The 18,602-nt window shown below is 46.8% G+C and overlaps 1 protein-coding gene across 1 annotated transcript in view; it reads left to right on the forward strand.

Moving 5' to 3' along the window:
• UBASH3B (ubiquitin associated and SH3 domain containing B) overlaps positions 1–18,602 on the forward strand; it is a 107,760-nt gene that overhangs the window by 42,613 nt on the left and 46,545 nt on the right. Inside the window, 1 exon segment of the mRNA XM_078870031.1 lies at positions 15,028–15,214. Within this exon segment, the coding sequence (XP_078726157.1) occupies positions 15,028–15,214 (187 nt within the window).

An 18,602-nucleotide genomic window follows, 5' to 3' on the forward strand; every position in this document is an offset into this window, starting at 1 on the left:
CGGACAGCGCCTATTTAAACGAGCCGTGTTCGATGTGCGGTGTGCGAGTATTTTTATTATTTTTTCTTCGCTTAACGCTCCCGGTGACGGAGCTTTTTGGGGCCCGCGCTGCCCAATGTTTCTGTTGGAGAAACGGTGCCGCTTTGGCTTTGAAAAAATATAAATCGATCTACTTGACAAAAAAATTTTGTTTCTGAAATTATATTTTACAAAATTTGCTTTTCCCTTGCACCCCCACCCAAGCCTTTCCCCTCCCCCGTAAAATGCTGTTTTTTTCGTCCCAGTCGCGGAAGGCGCAATCCCAGATGTTGGAGCGTAATTTAAAACCGAACGACCTTGGAACTTTCCGGCGTTGTTTGTGGGAGCGCGAACGCCGCTATTGGGGATTATATTTAATGACAATATCAGGATATTTTGAATGAGAATCTTTATTTGGGCTGGCGGGAATCCGATAAGTTACGAAGATTCTTTCTCACAGATGTCCTGCATGGGATGAGGGGGGGGCACAGAAACTCCACGGACAGAAGTCCCAAACTCTGCTCCTGGGTTTAGAGGAGAATTAACATCTCCTCTTAAACTCACAATAAGTTCCACCGAATCACTTGCAACTTTTTTAAACCGCTATATGCTGTGGGTAACGGGTTGACGTCACCCTTGCAGCCACTTGAGGAGGTGCTAGCATTCCCGGGATGTTTAGAAAACTGGAACAGCTTCCCGAACCAAATCGTCGATTCATTGAATAAACCACCGGGGGGGAGGAAATGCTTCATAAGGGCTGAATTGCAGGTGAGCCCCATCACGCCTGGGTTTTGTCAGTGGTGCAAGGATCGTCCCGGATCGCACGTTCACACCCACAACAGCCTCCACACGGTGTATCATCATCATCAGGCTATCTCTCCATAGAGGCCTAACAAGGGAGACCAAGAGAGCAATGAGTGCCCTGTCGTGTTCTCAAGGTGAAGGTGTACTCAAGAGTGTGCGTTCAACAACGAATGTAATTGCGGACGAAAATCACACATATAACCGTAAGAGACTGTTGGGAGAAGTGCTGTTCGCGAGCTTCCATGGAGGCCTACCGGTTCGGTGCACTAGGTGGCGTTTCGGTCCACCCCACTGCCGATGATTAGACGGAGTGCCGAGTACTCGTTTACGGCTGAGTTGACCTAGAGGAGGCCCAGGACCGGTTCAGATATTTGCGACCGAAATTGGCTGCAAGTGACTGTCGAAGTCTGGCCACCGTTTTATCACCGCCTCCACCTGGTTTTAAATTAAGAATTCGTGGGTCTTCACGTAATTAAACATCAACAAGGTAGCAAAAGCCATGCCTATGCAAGTGTTTATGTAGGTATGTTGAAGCGTATGTAGCCAACCGTGCTAATCGGAGGTGGAAGTAATTAGCGTCATGGAAGCTCTTGGGGAAAAACTAATTCGCAAGCTGCGAATATCGTCGATTTTTTTTTGCTGCCCCTTTACGAGTCTCCGAAGTTGGTTTCCGCGCCGCGCTCACCGCTGCCACGTTGCCGCCTAGGCCTCGGCAAGGTAAGGTAAAAGTTAAAAGGTAAAAACAACGAGCCTACCTTTACCTTACCTTTTTACTTACCACAATACAATCACTATACCCTTACCTTTTACCCTTTAGCAAGGTAAGGTAAAAGATAAAAGGTAAAAAGCAACGAGCCTACCTTTTAACCTACCTTTTACCCTTACCCCATACAAATTACCCGATTACAGGGTAATTACTAGGGAACTACACATGAACAAGGTTTATAACGGTAAATGCTACAAGGTAGAGCGCTTTATTCATATAAAATACTCTCGATGATTCCATTTTTACACGCTCGTTGTCATTGTTGTCGTTGTTGTCGTCGTCGTTGTATCCTCAAATCTTGTAACTAAATTTTTACCCCCTTCCTAATGTGGTATTGACTGCAAACTTGGTATACTTATGTCATACTGATGACAATACTATATTCTATCATAAAAATAATATTTTTTTTAAACATTCTTTTTTATATGTTATGTTTCGGCTTGGGGTCTAATTGTCCACGCTCAACTAACGTTGGCTGTAAATCACCACGGCCCCTTACGTTGTGGCAAGCTTCGGGGCCACTTCCTGGAGTCGTGGAGTTCTTCCATTACTAGCACATTTCATAAAAGCGTGTTTTCAAGAAAGTTGTTTTTAATATTACTTATTAAATGGAGGCCACGGACTGCGCCACGGAGCTTTTAGTGATAAACTAGGTACCGTATTTACCGGGTAATACTTCGCGCTTCCTTTACCCTACCGGGTAATTCTTCCGAGCTACCTTTACCCTACCCTTTACCTTACCCCTTGGCATGTCGACACCTTTACCCTTTACCTTTACCCTTTTACCCGGTAAAAAGGGTAAGTTACTTTACCTTTTAACACGTAGGCTTTCGCGACCAATATTATTCATAATCAACGTTTTTGGGTTTAGATCGCGTTATTTATAAATGTGTCGTAACCCTCCACCACCCGACACGGCCAATCAGTAAAAAAGTGTCACGTTGACAAAAGACAATTACCATTCTGGCGAATTGCCCGATGATGCTGGATGCAATTACCAGCGAAACGTCGTACTCAAATTGTAAATTGTTGTGGTTTCACGCTTCAACACACCGGTGGGCTAAAGCAGTGAACTAATTGTCTTTTGTCAACGTGACACTTTTTTACTGATTGGCCGTGTCGGGTGGTGGAGGGTTACGACACATTTATAAATAACGCGATCTAAACCCAAAAACGTTGATTATGAATTACTTTACCTTGCCGAGGCCTACTGCCACCGCCGCTCCCTGGCCACCAAAGTGGCGCCACGGTAACGATGAGATGTTAACGCCCTCGCCTGGTGTACAGGAGGTCGTGGGTTCCATCCCGACCCTGACGCGTGTATATTTGGAGTTTGCATGTCTCTCTCTCTCTCTCTCCCCTGGTCAGGTGGATTTTTCTCTGGGTCCTCCGTTTTTTCCCTCCCACATTTAGAAATGTGCGTTTTTTAAGTATTTGGCTGTTGTCAATTTCCACGTGATGAGCCACAAAATTTGTGAAGGCCAGGTCGCTTTTGAAAAAGAGATATATCGCTCAGTGGGGCCTTACCTGGTAAAATTTTCAAAAAATAGCTGAGTTTTAGTTCAGAGGGTAAACTAGTCGGTCAAACGCGTACTCCTCGTCAATGGCCGCTTCTGAGCCGTGCACATTTTCCAAACCTATTGATGACGACCTTCAATTTAATGACATCCATTTCGTGGCCATGCAACCCAAGCAATGTACCACATCGTGAACCACATTAGTCTGGGCTCTTTCAACAGAGGAAGAGCAAAATAACACAAACTTTGTCAAAAGTCCTCTCTTCGTGTAAAGCAGACCTTGACATTGACATTTAGCGGCGGTCGGCGGTGGTGGCGGTGGTGGCGTTCCGTTTCACCCATTGCCAAAGGCCCCCCCCCCCCCCCAAGCTGGCTGCTCCGTGACCGCCTCCCGTGACCGCGTGCGCCGCTTTCCGCTCGCGGGCAAATGAAAAAACGGTTCTTGAGAGTGGAAATTTAGCGAAATCGCACGCCGTCTCGTGCTTCTTTTCACGTCGAAAGTTCAAAAGAGCTGTTCTCCAAATACGCGCGGGGTTTTTCGCGGTTACGTGCGGTGCTTCTTTGTGCCCCCGACCCCCACACCTCCCGCGTGCACCCACGGCTTTGGGTGACAATGTGGCAACTCTGGCGGGCGAGCTGTCGGTTGTAGCGGATCTCTTAGTCGGGCACGGCCACTCCTTCCGCATCGATTACCGTCAATTACCTTGCTTTGAGAGTGGAAACCTCGGAGGAACCTGCGCGCGTGGTGTGTTCCATCATCGTAGGAAGTTGGCAGGGCTCCCATTAGCGCGATTTACGATACGTGACCTACATACTGGCGGCATCTAAACGTGTATTAGAACGGGGAACTAATTGTATGCAAAAGTGATGGACAGTAAGGATTCGTGCATTCGTTCATTATTCTATACCTGTAGGGGGCACTTGCTGGATGATTGTGAATGATTCGTTTGCTAGATGATTGAATGATTCGCACATTTGTCAAACTGCACGTTTGTTCAAAATCAATAATCGTTTGGGATGGATACATATTTCTACATTTTACTTGAAAAAAATGTATATCCTGACCAAGGACAGAACCATTTTTAAGTCATTACGGGGGTTTCCGTAGAGCGGAGACACCTACGAATATCGACCTATGATATACTCCTTACTTTTAAGTCCATGCTATTGACGATCGGGTGAAGTTTTTTGTATTATTTCTGCGTGTGCACCACTGGCAATTAAAGTGTCACCAAATAAGCATAAAATTATTATAAAATAATGATTTCCACTTCTAGATTTGAAGCTTTCGTGACTGCAAGAATTCATATTCTTAGGTTTTTTCTGTAAATTCACGTAGGTAAAAAATTTAAATTAATAAAAGCATTAAAAACATTTTATTTTTATTTTCCTTTTATTAATTTTAATTTTTTACCTATGTGACTTTACCGAAAAAACCTAAGAATATGATTTCCACTTGTGACGGTGTTCGCTGTCTCTTGAAGAGCGAGAGGTTAATCCCCAAGCTCTGCCATCCTCTATATATTCAGGTGTTGTCGGCCAATTAAAGAGCGTTCACAGATCATTTGTGTATGGTCTTGCGAATTAGACTCATCCTGGTCTTTTGTCTTCCCACCGGGTGAAACTAAGTAAACTGAAAACTGATCCCTTGCCTCAAAAAGTGTTTGATTTGCAGGTGTGCATGAAAGTGTCTGATCTATACAGTTGCAAGTGAACATATATATGTGAAAGGCTAAACCAAGTTTTAATTCGGCTCTTTTAAGTGATTTCTAATTCGACGTCTCGTGAAGTGTTTATTTTTCAAACAGAAAAAAAGTTTTGTTATCAGTGGAACAACATTTTGCAGCATTGGTGTCTGAAACCTCGCCCCGTGAGGTTCTTTAGGGCCCTTGTGTTGATAGGAAACGTGGGGCCCCTGGGCCTCCTCGCCTAGGTCGACTCAGCTTCAAATGAGTACCTGGTGCGGTGTGTAAAGCATCGCCACTCGGGCAACAAAGGCGGCCGGGCGTGGTGCTGGCCACCCACCCCCTCGTGTGCCGTGCCGGCCTTCATAGGTGCTCGCTAACAGCACTTGCTCCAACACTTTGTTAAGGCTATATGGGGGTTCTTTGTCTTTGGTCGTAAACCCCAGTGTTGAATTACAAATGTACGGGGCTAAATTCCGAGAAAACTCACGTCGATCCTTTTCCCTCCTTACCCTTTCATTATTATTTTATCGCTTCCTGCCACGCAAAATAAAGGTAGCTTGGTATCACCATCTAATGTTAATGAGAAAACCACACACTGTGGTTTTTTTTGTTGCCCTTTTGAAGTCTAATTCCCACGTATAATTATCACTTGGTGCACATGATTAATTTCGGCTACTCTTACTGGAGCACAATGGCCTGCTCACGTGAAAGGGGGAAATGGGATCCGTTGGCTTCCTCCAGCAAATTTATTTCTCTGAACGATTCCCACGCAGCACGTTCCTCCGAAGGAACTGGAAATTGAATGATTTACAAATGCACAGCTAATGATGTTTGGGGAGGGGGGGCGACGGTTAAACGCGCATTGAGAGAAAGTGTCCATTAGTACGTACGTGGATGATGATGATAAAAAGCACTCGTTCGAAAAAAAATGCCGACGATTGTACCAAGATGCACGGGAGAGGTGAATCGGAACCTTTATTTACACTGGAGAGGAATCTGATGAGCTCCAAAGCTCTTTTTTGCAGATGTCCAGTAAGGGGCGGGTAAGAAAGTGACATTTACATAACTTTTGCAGGGAAGCCTCACTGAGTTCTCAAACAATGCAAAACCTCCATAGGAGTGGAAGGTATGAGAAAAGGTAGCAAATGACCAAAAAAATAAGAATATACTATTTAACCAGGATAAGCCCACTAGCTATTCGCTTATTTTGTCAGTAAGCGACCTGACCACAAATGACGGCTCAACAAGAAGTGGCTTATCACGTGGATTATGCATAGCAAGCTGAAACACTGGTCAACAAAAAAATAAATTCTGGCCTGGACTTTTGCAGCTGTTTTAGACTAATTTCAGGGTGCTGATTCAAAATCTGATCTCAGACTTGCTCTATCACATCTCATTTTATGCTATCGGCATACCCCATTTTCATTGATTTTACCCGAAATTAACTCTGTCACTTATGATTGCAAGTTGTTGCGAGTCAGTGACTGCTTTAGTGTTAAAATATGGTGCTGTATTTTTAGGATAGTGTGTTTATAATATCATTTTATGTAGATATCCACATTTATTTAATATTTTTCTTCTGCAGTTTTTATTGAAAATGCAATATTTGATATCTCAAAAACCTGATGTGATAGACAAAAACTGATGCCAGAAAAAGTGTGTTGACCAGTGAAATAGTCTAAAGAGCTCTTGGTATACCACTGAGAGGCCATAGAGAGCAACACGTGGATTCAGAGTACACGTGGATTCAGAGTACACGTGGATTCAGAGTACACGTGGATTCAGAGTACACGTGGATTCAGAGTACACGCTGCACGTTACCGACGTCGTATTGACTCGAGAGCCAAGTGGAGTGGGCGTGGGCCGGCACACGGCCCAATGGCCACAGTCGAGACTAAATAACGGAGTGCCATCTAAAGGTGGTGGATGCCCGAGTGTATTTGCGCGTGCATTTTGAACTTCTTTCGCACCGTGCGTAGCCAACCGTGCTAATCGGAGGTGGGGAGGAAGCTAAACGCAAAAAGCAGTTTTAAAGAAATACGTTCTCAATCTAGACGATTTAAAAGTGCATAGCTCCAGTGGCTTCCTAATATCGGAAGGAAGAGCGTTCCAGACGGCCGCAGAAGCGCATCTGAAAGCGCGCGATGCGGTGACCATCTTTGTTCGATGGTTAGCCAAAAGCTGCTGCTGCGAGGATGACCGGAGTTCTCGTGACGGTTTATGTTCCTTGAAGACATCGGCAAGATATTGTGGTTCATTTGTGGCAAGCACATCTGTGTGTAATGAGTGCGACCTGATAATGGGTGGGACGTCCTCCGCGGAGATGGAGTGATGAAATCGGCTCGTGTGTTGGGCGCCAGCTGGATTTTTTTTGCATTGCTAGCCTATGAGGTCATGGACATCTTGTGAAAAAAAAGAGCTCATCGGATTCCTTCAGTCTTCTGACCACTTGGGAAGGCCTTCGTCCAGTGGTGGATAGAGCAATGGCTGGTGGTGATGATGAAGAAGAAAGGTATTGTGCTGGTTAAGAGTAGAGTTGTACGCATAATACTGAGGAGGTCACGGCACTGGCAGCTTGGCTCGCATGAATCTGGGGTGGGTGACACGAATTTCACTGTGAGTGGGCTAGGTCAGAATAAAACCAGATTGCCTGCCCGTTTAATCTGTCTCGCTCGCCTCAGATTGCATCGTTCGCCCTGCCAAAACAACGAGGCAAGGGCAGATTTATGCTCGCCATTCCCACAAATTACGCAGCCTCAAAGTAAAAAAAAGCGAAATAATTCTAACTGTACATGTCGGTTGCCATTTTTATGTTCGCGAGCTACATACCAATTTCTAGGTATGATAGCCACGATGAGAGGGCTTCAGGAGAGAGCGTTTATGTAGTTTTGCTATTATTCCGCCGTTGAAGGAGCGTAGACTACAGTGGGTTTAATATGCGGTATGCGGTCCATAGACTAACATTCTCCACTAGCATTTTGCCCATCCAAGGATGGGTGTATTTCAGTAAATCTGAAACTTGCAAGTGAAAAACCGACCACGACGAGATATTCATTGTGTAGTGAGTCCAACTGAGTCGCAGACGTTGTTCCTTTTAGAGGCAACACATTTATTTGTAACACGTAACACGAAGGGGTAACTGCCCCATCACCAGATACAACCTAGGGTTGTGACCACCCAGCTAACTACTCTATACAGAGGAGTTACTGCTACGAAGGGTCGGGCCCTCACTTGGGTCCGCGACCACGTGGTTGCCTCGAAGACGTAGAGCTTCAGCTGGTGGACGTGGAACTTCAGCTTGTAGACGTAGAGCTTCCAGCTTGTAGAATGCAGCGACCCTGGTCCCTCTCAGGGACCCGCCTTATATCCACCCCGGGTCGAGGCCCTTCCGCCCCTGGCCCCGCCCACCTTCTGGAGCCTTCTAGCTCCCCCTCGATCCCTCTCGAGACTTCTCCCCGGACACGTGATCACCCCCTAGTTTCCCCACCTGGGGACCTCTTTGTGGACACTCCGGATCACGTGTCTGCAGGGTCAACCAGTGTGCCATGGCCCGGGGCAACCCTGCCCCTGGGCTGACACTCTCCTGCTCCCCCTTGTGGAGCCCGCACTGCACGCCATGCGTGGTGCCCGCACTATCCCAGCGCTCACCAAGCCCCGCGAGGGCTGGTACCACACCCACCACGGGGTGTACGCGATGACGGTGCATCGTACACCACGGCCCTTCCGGGCCGGCACCATACAATGACATTCCCGATGTCACTACAATTGCATCAATTTGTGTGCAATTTGTAAGGCCGCGGTGACACAGACTTATTTCATTTGAAGGTTATAATCCCTTGTTCATCATGACGTCCTTTTTACTTCTATGTCTCAACAGCGTTACGGAGATCGTGTGACGTGAGGGTTCTGCCTTTGTAGTGAGGGTTGTACGTTGACGCTGAGGAGGGGGAGGAGGCGCCTCACCCCCCCATGTGGAGTGACGTCACCTGCTCATGATTATTAATGAGGCGGGGGGGGGGGTGCTACATTTGGAGTGACATCACCGCTCATGATTATTAATGAGGGGGGGGACCCATGTGGAGGACGTCCCCTATTCTTTGGGTCTTTCGGTAAAGTCACGTAGATAGGTACAAAGAAAATAACAAAAACGTCGACGTTTCGATCGCAACACAAGCGACCGCTTGAATTCCTGCAGTCACCGAAAGCATTAAGTCAGGACGTCACCTGTTCATGATTTTATTAATGAGGGGGGGCTGGCTGACGTGGAGTGACGTCACGCCCGGGACACACAGACATTCTTGTCTCATAGTAATAAATATGCTATTCTCTGATTGCCACATGATGGCAGCACCTCTGATTAGCGCAGTTGGCTGCCTACGGTGTGAAAGAAGCCCAACGCATGATATTTTCGGGAGCTAAATGTCAACGTCGAGGTCCGCTGGCCACGATGAGAGGACTTTTGACAGAGAGTTTGTGTTATTTTGCTCTTCCTCTGTTGAAGGAGCCCAGACTAATGTGGTTCACAATGTGGTACATTGTTTGGTTTGCGTGGCCACGAAATGGATGTCATTGAATTGAAGGTCGTCATCAATAGGTCTGGAAAAGTAACGTAGGTAAAAAATTTAAATTAATAAAAGTAAAATAAAAATTAAATTAAAATTCCGGACGTTTTTACCTACGTGACTTTACCGAAAAAACCTAAGAATATAAATCCTTGCAGTCACGAAAGCTTCAAATCTAGAATTAAGGTCTGGAAAATATGCACCATGTATGCTGAACTTCTTTCACACCGTACATAGCCAACCGTGCTCTAATCGGAATGAGACACGATGGTTTGTGAGGCGTACACTAAACTCAGCGCGCCATTGCCACCATCCCAGCGTGGGTGGAAATCGCCAGTCCCCTCCAACACCACCGTGCTATTTTACGAGAATTCCTTTCTTGATCGAGAAATGGGGAATGGGTTAGTGAGTGTTGAACATTCGTGAGGAGAGCAGAGGACCCACGGAATAGAGCAAGGCGACAACGCTGTAAATTCCGCACAGATGGATTAGACACAGCCTCTGTCCTGCCAATCCTCTCTGGATTTGGAATTTCCACACACCTGTGTCATCCAACAACCCCAGGTAGCTCTTGAAAATGACAAAAAGATTCAACACATTCGTCAATAGCGCTGCCTAACCAAAGGCGCCTTTGTGCGCTGCGAACTTAGTCTTAATTGGCTGGTCTATATTCTATGCCCAGGTGGGAAAAAAAGCCACTTCACTGTCTTGCTCATGACTTCTTCTCACGTATTCTCACGAGTGTTTGAAACGTACCTCGGAAATCATGCAAATGGTCTGCAGGGAAAAAAGGTAAATATTGTAAGACGAGATTTTTGCAGGTAAAATAATCTCAGTGAATAAAATAAAAATTTGGTGGATTATTCTGTATGATATAATAAATTGCATTCCGTTTTTTTTTAATCTCCACAGCAATATAAAATAATATCAAATTTTGATTTAAAGCTTTCGTGACTGCAGGGATTCATCTTCTTGGTTCTTTCGGTAAAGTCACGTGACTTTACCGAAAGAACCAAGAAGAAAAATAATATCAATTCAGCGCGTCCATTGGCCTTCCAGAGTTGTTGTTTGCCACTTTAAGCACGCAGACGCTGGACTCGTTTTGACCATCTGAGGCGTGTCAGCAGAGTCAGGCGTGCTTGAACAGTGCGCATGGTTTACCAGATGTTATTTGGGAAGAACGCTCGTTCCAAATGAAATGTAATATATGACTGGAAAACCTAAAAGAGTATGGAGATACAGGATGGAAAGGTATTCAATCTATTTCACAGAAGAAATCCGCAACACTGTATTGTCAGTATTTGTACATAAAAAAAACTGATTTATATCAGCTGACAGCGCTCCTTTGTTTCTTGGCGATGTTCTTAGCAATAACATCTGGTAAACCCATCAGTATTTATTTAGAAAAGCTTGACCGCTCTCTGCTTGCTTAAATAAAATTGACTGGCGGCTGAACTAAGTTTGGGAGGCCGATAAGACTGAAAAGTTTTTTTTATTTTTACGTCAGAATTCTGGAACGGAGGGAAACTTATTTATTATGCATAGAATGTAGGGGGGGGGGTGGGCGGGGGTTTGCAATTTGCAGACATGAAACAATCGGAAGCGCTGACAAATGACATCAGCGTCTGCAATGCTGCCGGTATGAGATCAGCAGGGGACCAGGGATAGATTAATGCCGGGCAGTCGTCATCGGCAAAACAATGCGGGCTCAGAATTTTCAGAGCTTATATAGAGCTGGGGGGGGGGGGTGTCATTAACACGTGAAGTGACTCAGCCTGGTGAACGTCATTCATCTCTCGCCAATTCTCGCTCACTAACCCGTTAATCCGTTTTCCTGTGGATGCACTGTCCCCGTGAATCCGCTCCACGTCCGCGCCAGCGTTGCATGCACGTACGTACGTTGAACTTAAATTTCGATTTAAAGCTTTCGTGACTGCAGGGATTCGTCTTCTTGGTTCTTTCGGTAAAAGTCACGTAGAAGGGAAATAATAAAATAATGAAAATAAAACATAATAAAATAATTCTCACGACGTTTCGGCCACAACGCAAGCAGCCATCCTCAGGTGGAGAACAGGTCTGTCGAGAAGACAGTACGTTGAACTTCTTTCGTGCCGTACGTAGCCCACCGTGCTAATCGGAGGTGCGGGGTGAGCATGGTTGTAACCCGTCGCCTACATTGGGCTACATCCACGTCGTATTTATTGTGTTAAATTCCACGGGAGGTGACTTACCTGGTTCACCGATTGTCAAGGTCTTATATTTTTGGAAGTGTTTAGCTCGAGACTGAAAGCAATTGAGAGCTTGGGGGGGGCTGACTCTTTTACATCCCAAACTAAAATAAATCAGAGCTTCAACGCAGCAAGCCTAGACTCGACTAAACTTATTCTAAACTTCAACTTTCTCTCCCTTCCAGACCGATCGCTAAACTTCACACCAGTCACTCGCTCAGTCAATTAGCGAGTCAAGTCCGTTTATATTTTGTAACGTGTACGAAGCCAAACGTGCCAATTGAGCCTCACGCCCTTTGTTTACGGGTCTCGAACGTCTCGGACTCTTGCTCGCCAGTTTTAAACGAGCGGGGAATAATTCGCACAAAGAAAGAAGCCGGCATTTTTCTTTTACTGTTTTTGACCTCGTATAAATTGTATTTCACGATCTATAAATGGTATACAGGGACTCCTCTACGTAGGAACGAGTTAGGTTCTAGAGGTCTGTTCGCAAGTCGATTTGTTCGTAAAATTCAACTTTACTCCTGTCGATTCCAAACACGTTGTTTGGCATGTACACTTAACACGGGGAATGGCTTTAAAAGTTGTATCATCTCTTATAGATGTAGATGCCACTGGTTCTTCATGTGGCATCTACATGACATACATACAGGTTTGTTCGTATCTCTGAAAATTCTTCAGTCGAATATTTGTATAAGGAGTCCCTTTATATTGCATACCGGTATAATTTGTTTGGAATTTAAAAACAAAAATGTAATGTGTCGTGTGCTTCCCGTGTACATGTCACTTGACATGGTGAACATATCTCGCGGATGATACGTTCCATGTCAAGAGATTATCCAAGGTCAAATATGTGATTGAATAAATGAAAAAAAACGCACGGTGTATGCAGTTTTAAAGAGGGAAAGAAAAAAAACCCCAACAGCCCATTGGGAATGTTATGGCGCCAATTGTCACTTAAACCACATCATTTGGCCATCGGTAACAATTACTATGCGTAGAAAATCACTACGGTTGATCATCAATGTTTTGTTACTCATACACAAGCCAAGTCGTGAGTGTGTGTTTTCTGTGCAGGATGATGTTACTTAAAGCATTGTTCTCTATCAAAGGGTGTGTGTTTGTTTTATTGCGACTCTATACCCCCCCAACCTCCCCTCTTCCACCCATCTCCCCGTATCTCCATGACCCCTTCTCCTACCACCCCCCGTCTCTCCATAATAATAACGCGACAACTTCTATAGGCCATAACCTGGCAAGCCCATTAACAAGGGCTGCTGAACAAACAACGCAAACATGAAACGCAACTATTCCCTGTGTGTCTATTTGGCACCGGGTAGACCGATTGTGTGATGTTGATGAAAGTGCCAGGCGCATACTGAATAAAATATGGAGATGACGATAATTCAGTTTTGCTTCCTCAATTAGCATTTTGTAAACACTGCAATAGGCAGAAGAGAAGATGGCAGTCGCGAGCCTGGACTTGCACAGGGGAACATTGTTCCGTATCTAATTGCTGCAAGGCAGTGATGGGTTACAGTTATGACTGTTATGAGTGCAGTATTATTATCACCTTTGCCAAGGGCGGCGGATTAACCCTTTCCCATCCCGAGACGTCTGCAAGTTGCAGAGTGGGTGTCCCGTTCACCGCTGGATCTCGGAACGCCCGAGCGGTTTTCGTAAATTTTATTAAGAGAGGCGTAGAGCCGCTGTTTTTAAAGACATTGTACTCACCGCAGAGAACTGGAGAGACACGACCGCACTCTACAATAGCAGACGCCAAACTGTGCCACACACCCTCCCGCGTGGCATTTTACTTCATTCCACTGACGTTGCGATGACGTACGTACGAGTACATCATCGGAAAGGAATTGGAAGAAAAACTGATGATAGTGTCGTGAGCGACTTCCAAGACACGCCGAGTAGAAGGCTTCTTATTTATTAAGAGCACACTGGGCGAAACATTGTGTAACGCAGCTACACATAGCTGATTCTAACACATAGCCCCATCTCCAGCTTGGCTACGCGAGCTGTTCGACCAGCGCGGCGACGGAGAGAGTCTTCCAGAAAATCAGCCACGTGGTCGGAGACGAAGAAATGACGAGCAGCGACGCAGCCAGGACCCAGGACCCGTAACAGCCACGAACCTCTGATTCGGTCCCCCTTTATATCTGCTCCGGCGCAGCCAAGCTCCACCTCTGGCCACGCCCACTTTCCAGAACCTTCGAGCTGGTTCCCGGAGCTTCTCGACTGACTCCGCCTTTCACCTTTACCCCAGATACGCCCCCTTTATAATAAGGCATTGTGTAATGCAGCCATGACCGTAATTACCTCTCCCGGCCGACAGGTGCCACCCTGTCATTACACACGTATGTCATCGAAATGGGAAAGGGTTGAGCTACCGAGCCTTTGGGTTTCGGTGAAGTTCTGCTTAATGTGCTCACCTGTGGGCCTTCACCAGTGACTTCATTTTTTTTTCTTAACCGCAGTTTGTAGAGTTACGCGCCCAAAAGGCTCCACAAAAAACGCACAATCAGCTGCCAACAAACAGTACCATTAATGTCGTAAAGGGGTAAATAGTGTCTGCGTTCCTTGAATTGAGGAAAGTTGTAAGGCTTCGGGATTGATGACAATGGGAGTGATTTCCAAAATGGAGGAGTACAAAAGGGGCGAAAAGCAGCAAAAGAAGTGTGGTGACCTGCCGTGTTGGTTGTGGCGGTTGAAATCAGTACGGATGAGACTAAACAATTAACGTGGGTGGATATTACGAATGGGTGAAGTTCATAGGAACATTAACCCTGCTAGTAGCAAAAGAAGAGTGCGAGCGACTGCAGAAAATCAGCGAGTGCTGGGTCATCAATAGACCTGACTGCTTACTAAACTAAACTGTTTTTATTTTAGCAGGTAAGGCCCACTGAGCTATATAGCTTTTTTTCAGAAGCGACCCGGCCACAAATGTGGAGGGAAAAACCGGAGGACCAGGAGAAAAATCCACGGGGAGAACATGCAAACTCCAAATATACTGGCGTCAGGGGTCAGAATCGAACCCACGACTTCCTGTATACCAGGCGAGGTAGTTAACATCTCGTTCGTTCAAGTCTGTTAAGCAGAAGTCGGAAGTTTATTTCGGAAAATCAGTAGTGAGATCGAACCTGGGGTGTTCCACTCCTGATGTGACTGGCTGTGGGAAGTGTAGCGGTAAGTGCGCTGCGTTACAAACCCGGCGACAACTCGGCCTCAAATGAGTACCTGATGCAGCGTGTAAACATCGCCACTGGGGAGACAAAGGCGGCCGGGCGTGACGCTGGCCACCCCCACCCCTTCCACGCACCGTACCGACCTACGCCCAGCAGCTCTACTCGCTTAACAGCGCTTGCGCCGAAGTGTCTGTCGAAGGCTGTGCGGGTGATCTTGTGTCTTTGTGTGTGCGCGTCCACCGCACAGGCTTTTTTCGCACCTGTCGGACCCCTTCCTGGACGACCCGCTCCCACGAGAGTACGTGCTCTACCTGTGCCCCACGGGGCGCTTGGCGCAGCGCCTCTCCGACTTCTGGGACGCGTCTCGCGCCCAGTGCGGGAAGAACAAGGCACACAACGTCTTCCCGCACGTCACGCTCTGCCAGTTCTTCACGGTGAGCGCGGGCCCCGAGAAACCCACCGCCATCGTGTAAATAAAAAAAAAACCCAAACAAGTCATTTTTATTTTACCAGGTAAGGCCCCACTGAGTTAACTAGCTCGTTTTCAGGAGCGACCTGGCTATCGCAAATGATATCTCAACAAAGTGGCTCATCGTGTGGAAATTTATTCCAGCCCAATACTCTTAAACACATGTTGATTCTAAAATGGAGGTAAAAACCAGTGGACCCGGGCAAAAATTCTCACAAACACGGGGAGAGAGAACATGCAAACTCCAAATATCCAGCTTCAGGGTCGGGATCGAGCCCACGGTCACCTGTATACCAGGCGAGGTAGTCAACATCTCGCCCAATCGGTCGTTGCGATGGGAGTGATTCATTCGCATTGGCTGCCTGCGTCTCATCTTCGCAAAATAAAGTAAAACCATACAAACCTGGAGCCTCGTCGGGTCATAGGGCAACAGAAGCAATTGTGGGTTTGGCTAAAGCGCATCCATCTGAGCGCGAAGAATGTGAGGCAGGGGATTATCAGGTGAATCGCTCCCCGACTGTGACTCGAGTGCTTTCCTGTTCATGAAACCACCTTGTCGTGTTTTTTTTTTTACAAAGGTCACGCGTCATTTCATAGTTCATCACCGTTACCCGACGCCTGTGGTTTCTGCCACACAGAAAGCATCCATACTCAGCTCTGTGTTACAATCCTCATGGTTCGAGGAGGAGGTGGTGGTGGTGCTCAGAGACGGTGGTGATACTGAGAAGGCAGTGGTGGTGAGAGGTATTGGTGGTGCTGAGAGTCGGTGGTGCTGTGCATTGTAGAATGACTAACGGACAGAGAATTTAAAATTAAATGGTGATAGATGCCCTGCATGCCGGTGCACACTGAGGAGAGCATGGTTTAATTTCAGCCGGGTCTGTCTGGGCCAGTGACCCAGAAAATATTTCCTCACCCGGCACACCACATCCACAAATATCTTCTCGCTATGGCTGTGGCTGCTCGTCACGTGCCCGGGGCCCGTGTCTTACTGGCGACGCAGAAAATATTCGGTGAGAAATCAAGCGGAGGGTGCGAGACACCCTTTCTGCACTGTGCGTCTCTGGGAGGTACGTGCGGACAGAACTTGCCCCAACAGTCTGTTACAGGCTATACGGGGGGAGGGGGTGGAATCTTTGTCCGTGTCTTTGCAGTAAATATGTATGGGATCGGTCTGTACAGTGAGTGTGTTTCTATTTGGCGCCACCCAGAGGAGTGGTGAGAAAATGAAAATGGGGAAATGTGGCCCAGGATTTACACACAAGAGTATTTTTGTTGTTGTCTATAATAAAAGGTGGGGGGGGCAAATGGAATTTAGCTCTGGGCCGCTTCTCTTGCATAGTTTGGGCCTTCTCCAGGAACTCACATTTACCTCACACACACCAAAAAAAAGACTGAATTGAAAAAAAAATACGGACTGTTTTGGCAGTGGGCACATAAGCACACATGGAGAGAGAGAAAAAATTACCCCATTCATCACCGTCACGCAGCAAGAGACTAAAGAAAGGCCATTTCCCAAAATGTCAGCCTATTATGGGTTTCTGTAATAAGGCAGCACTAATGATGAACGTGGCGAGATTCTTGTTGTTAATATGTTGAAAGAAACTGCACCAAACATCCACTGTAGGACCTCGCCGTTAAAGTGACTAACGGATACTCCGTGAGGCCTTTCTGGGAAAACAACATTGTTGTGGTCACTGCTATCCAGAAGAGTAAAAACATTTCTCTTGATAGGGACTTAATCGACAAATGATCCTCATGGCGGTACCCCGGGGTACCAAATTATACAAAACGGCTGAGGCAATTCAATATTTTATTTCTGGGATACTATTTTTCCCCAGGGGTTGGGTGTACTTAACTCCGCGACTGGGGTACCACTCAATCCGAAATCAGTGCCACTCCGCAATGTCGAAAAGCAACGAGGACGATTGCGCTGAAACCCCGAACGCTCGCGGTACGCACCGTGGTGGTGCATCGTAGTGCACAGCTCGTCGAGACGAGTCGATTGCCGCATCACCGACAATCAACAGACTAACAATGACTGCATCACGGACATCATGCGAGAGCCGGGATACTGTGGTACTCTAGGGTACCGCCATAAGGTTCAAATTTCCAACAAATGGAAACGGATCTTCGTTTATGTAGATCAAGGCCAAGGATGATAAACGGACACACTGACCTAACCAAACGTCGCTGTTCTGGAGCCAGCGTATAAATAAGTCAACGGAAACGTCTCGCTACTCGTCGCTATAAAAATTTTAACTTGTTACCTGTGGCTCTTCTGATAATTCCATCCCGCTCCTTGTTTTTTCTCGCCATCCTCTCAGATGCCCCCTGTGCCTCTGCCCCAGAGGTCGCAAACGGGTTTTGATTCCTTACCCATACCCGTACCCAGCCGCACCAGGGTCGAAAACGGGTACCCGTACCCATAACCTACCCGATACCCGGCTACCCGTACCCGGCCGGGTATCGGGTAGGGTACGGGTACCCGATTGCGACCTCTGGGATGAAGCCATGTTGCAGGTGCGGGTGGGTTGATTCTAGGAACTTGAATTGTGAGAAGAGACAAGACGTTGGGAAATGAGTGACAAACGGTGACTCACCAGTGACTCACGGCCTACCCGTACCCGTACCCGGCCGCACCAGGGTCGCAAATGGCTACCCGTACCCGGCCGCACCAGGGTCGCCGGGTATCGGGTAGGGTATGGGTATCGGGTACCCGGTTGCGACCTCTGCTCTGCCCCCCCGCCCACCGCTCCTCGAGTGGTTGTCCTGGAAACCGGGAGATCGTTGAGCAATGTTCAACCGCAGGGTTGATGACGCAGTTCAATCAGTTGTGATTTCCCACTTAACAGAGCGGGCCGCGTGAAGGCTACCAATCCTCCGCGACGATTATCTCCGCCACTCCTGATGCAATTTTCTGGCTCAACCACCTCCAAGTAAAATTCATAATTGTTGCTCTGCATTTGTTTCCTTTCGTTAAGGAGCATAAACCATCATCACGTAAAACTCCGGTCATCCTCGCAGCAGCGGATTTTGGCTAATCATCGAACAAAGACGGTTGCTTGCATCACGCGCTTTCAGATGCGGTTCTGCGGCTGTCTGGAATGCTCTCCCTTCTGACATTAGGAAGCCACTACGCACTTTTAAATCTAGATTGAAAACTCATTTCTTTAGAACTGCTTTTTGTGCTTAGACGGTTGTCTTTCCCCAGCACCTCCGATTAGTACGGTGGCTACGTACGGTGCGAAAGAAGTTCAGCGCGCATGCTTACGTCAACATCGGCCAAACGAAGAAGAAAACTGATTCTGACCGGATGAACCCACTCTTAAATTTCGATTTAAAGCTTTCGT

Source organism: Lampetra fluviatilis, chromosome 29 (genome assembly GCF_964198595.1).
Source record: "Lampetra fluviatilis chromosome 29, kcLamFluv1.1, whole genome shotgun sequence".
Taxonomy (NCBI): Eukaryota; Metazoa; Chordata; class Hyperoartia; order Petromyzontiformes; family Petromyzontidae; genus Lampetra; species Lampetra fluviatilis.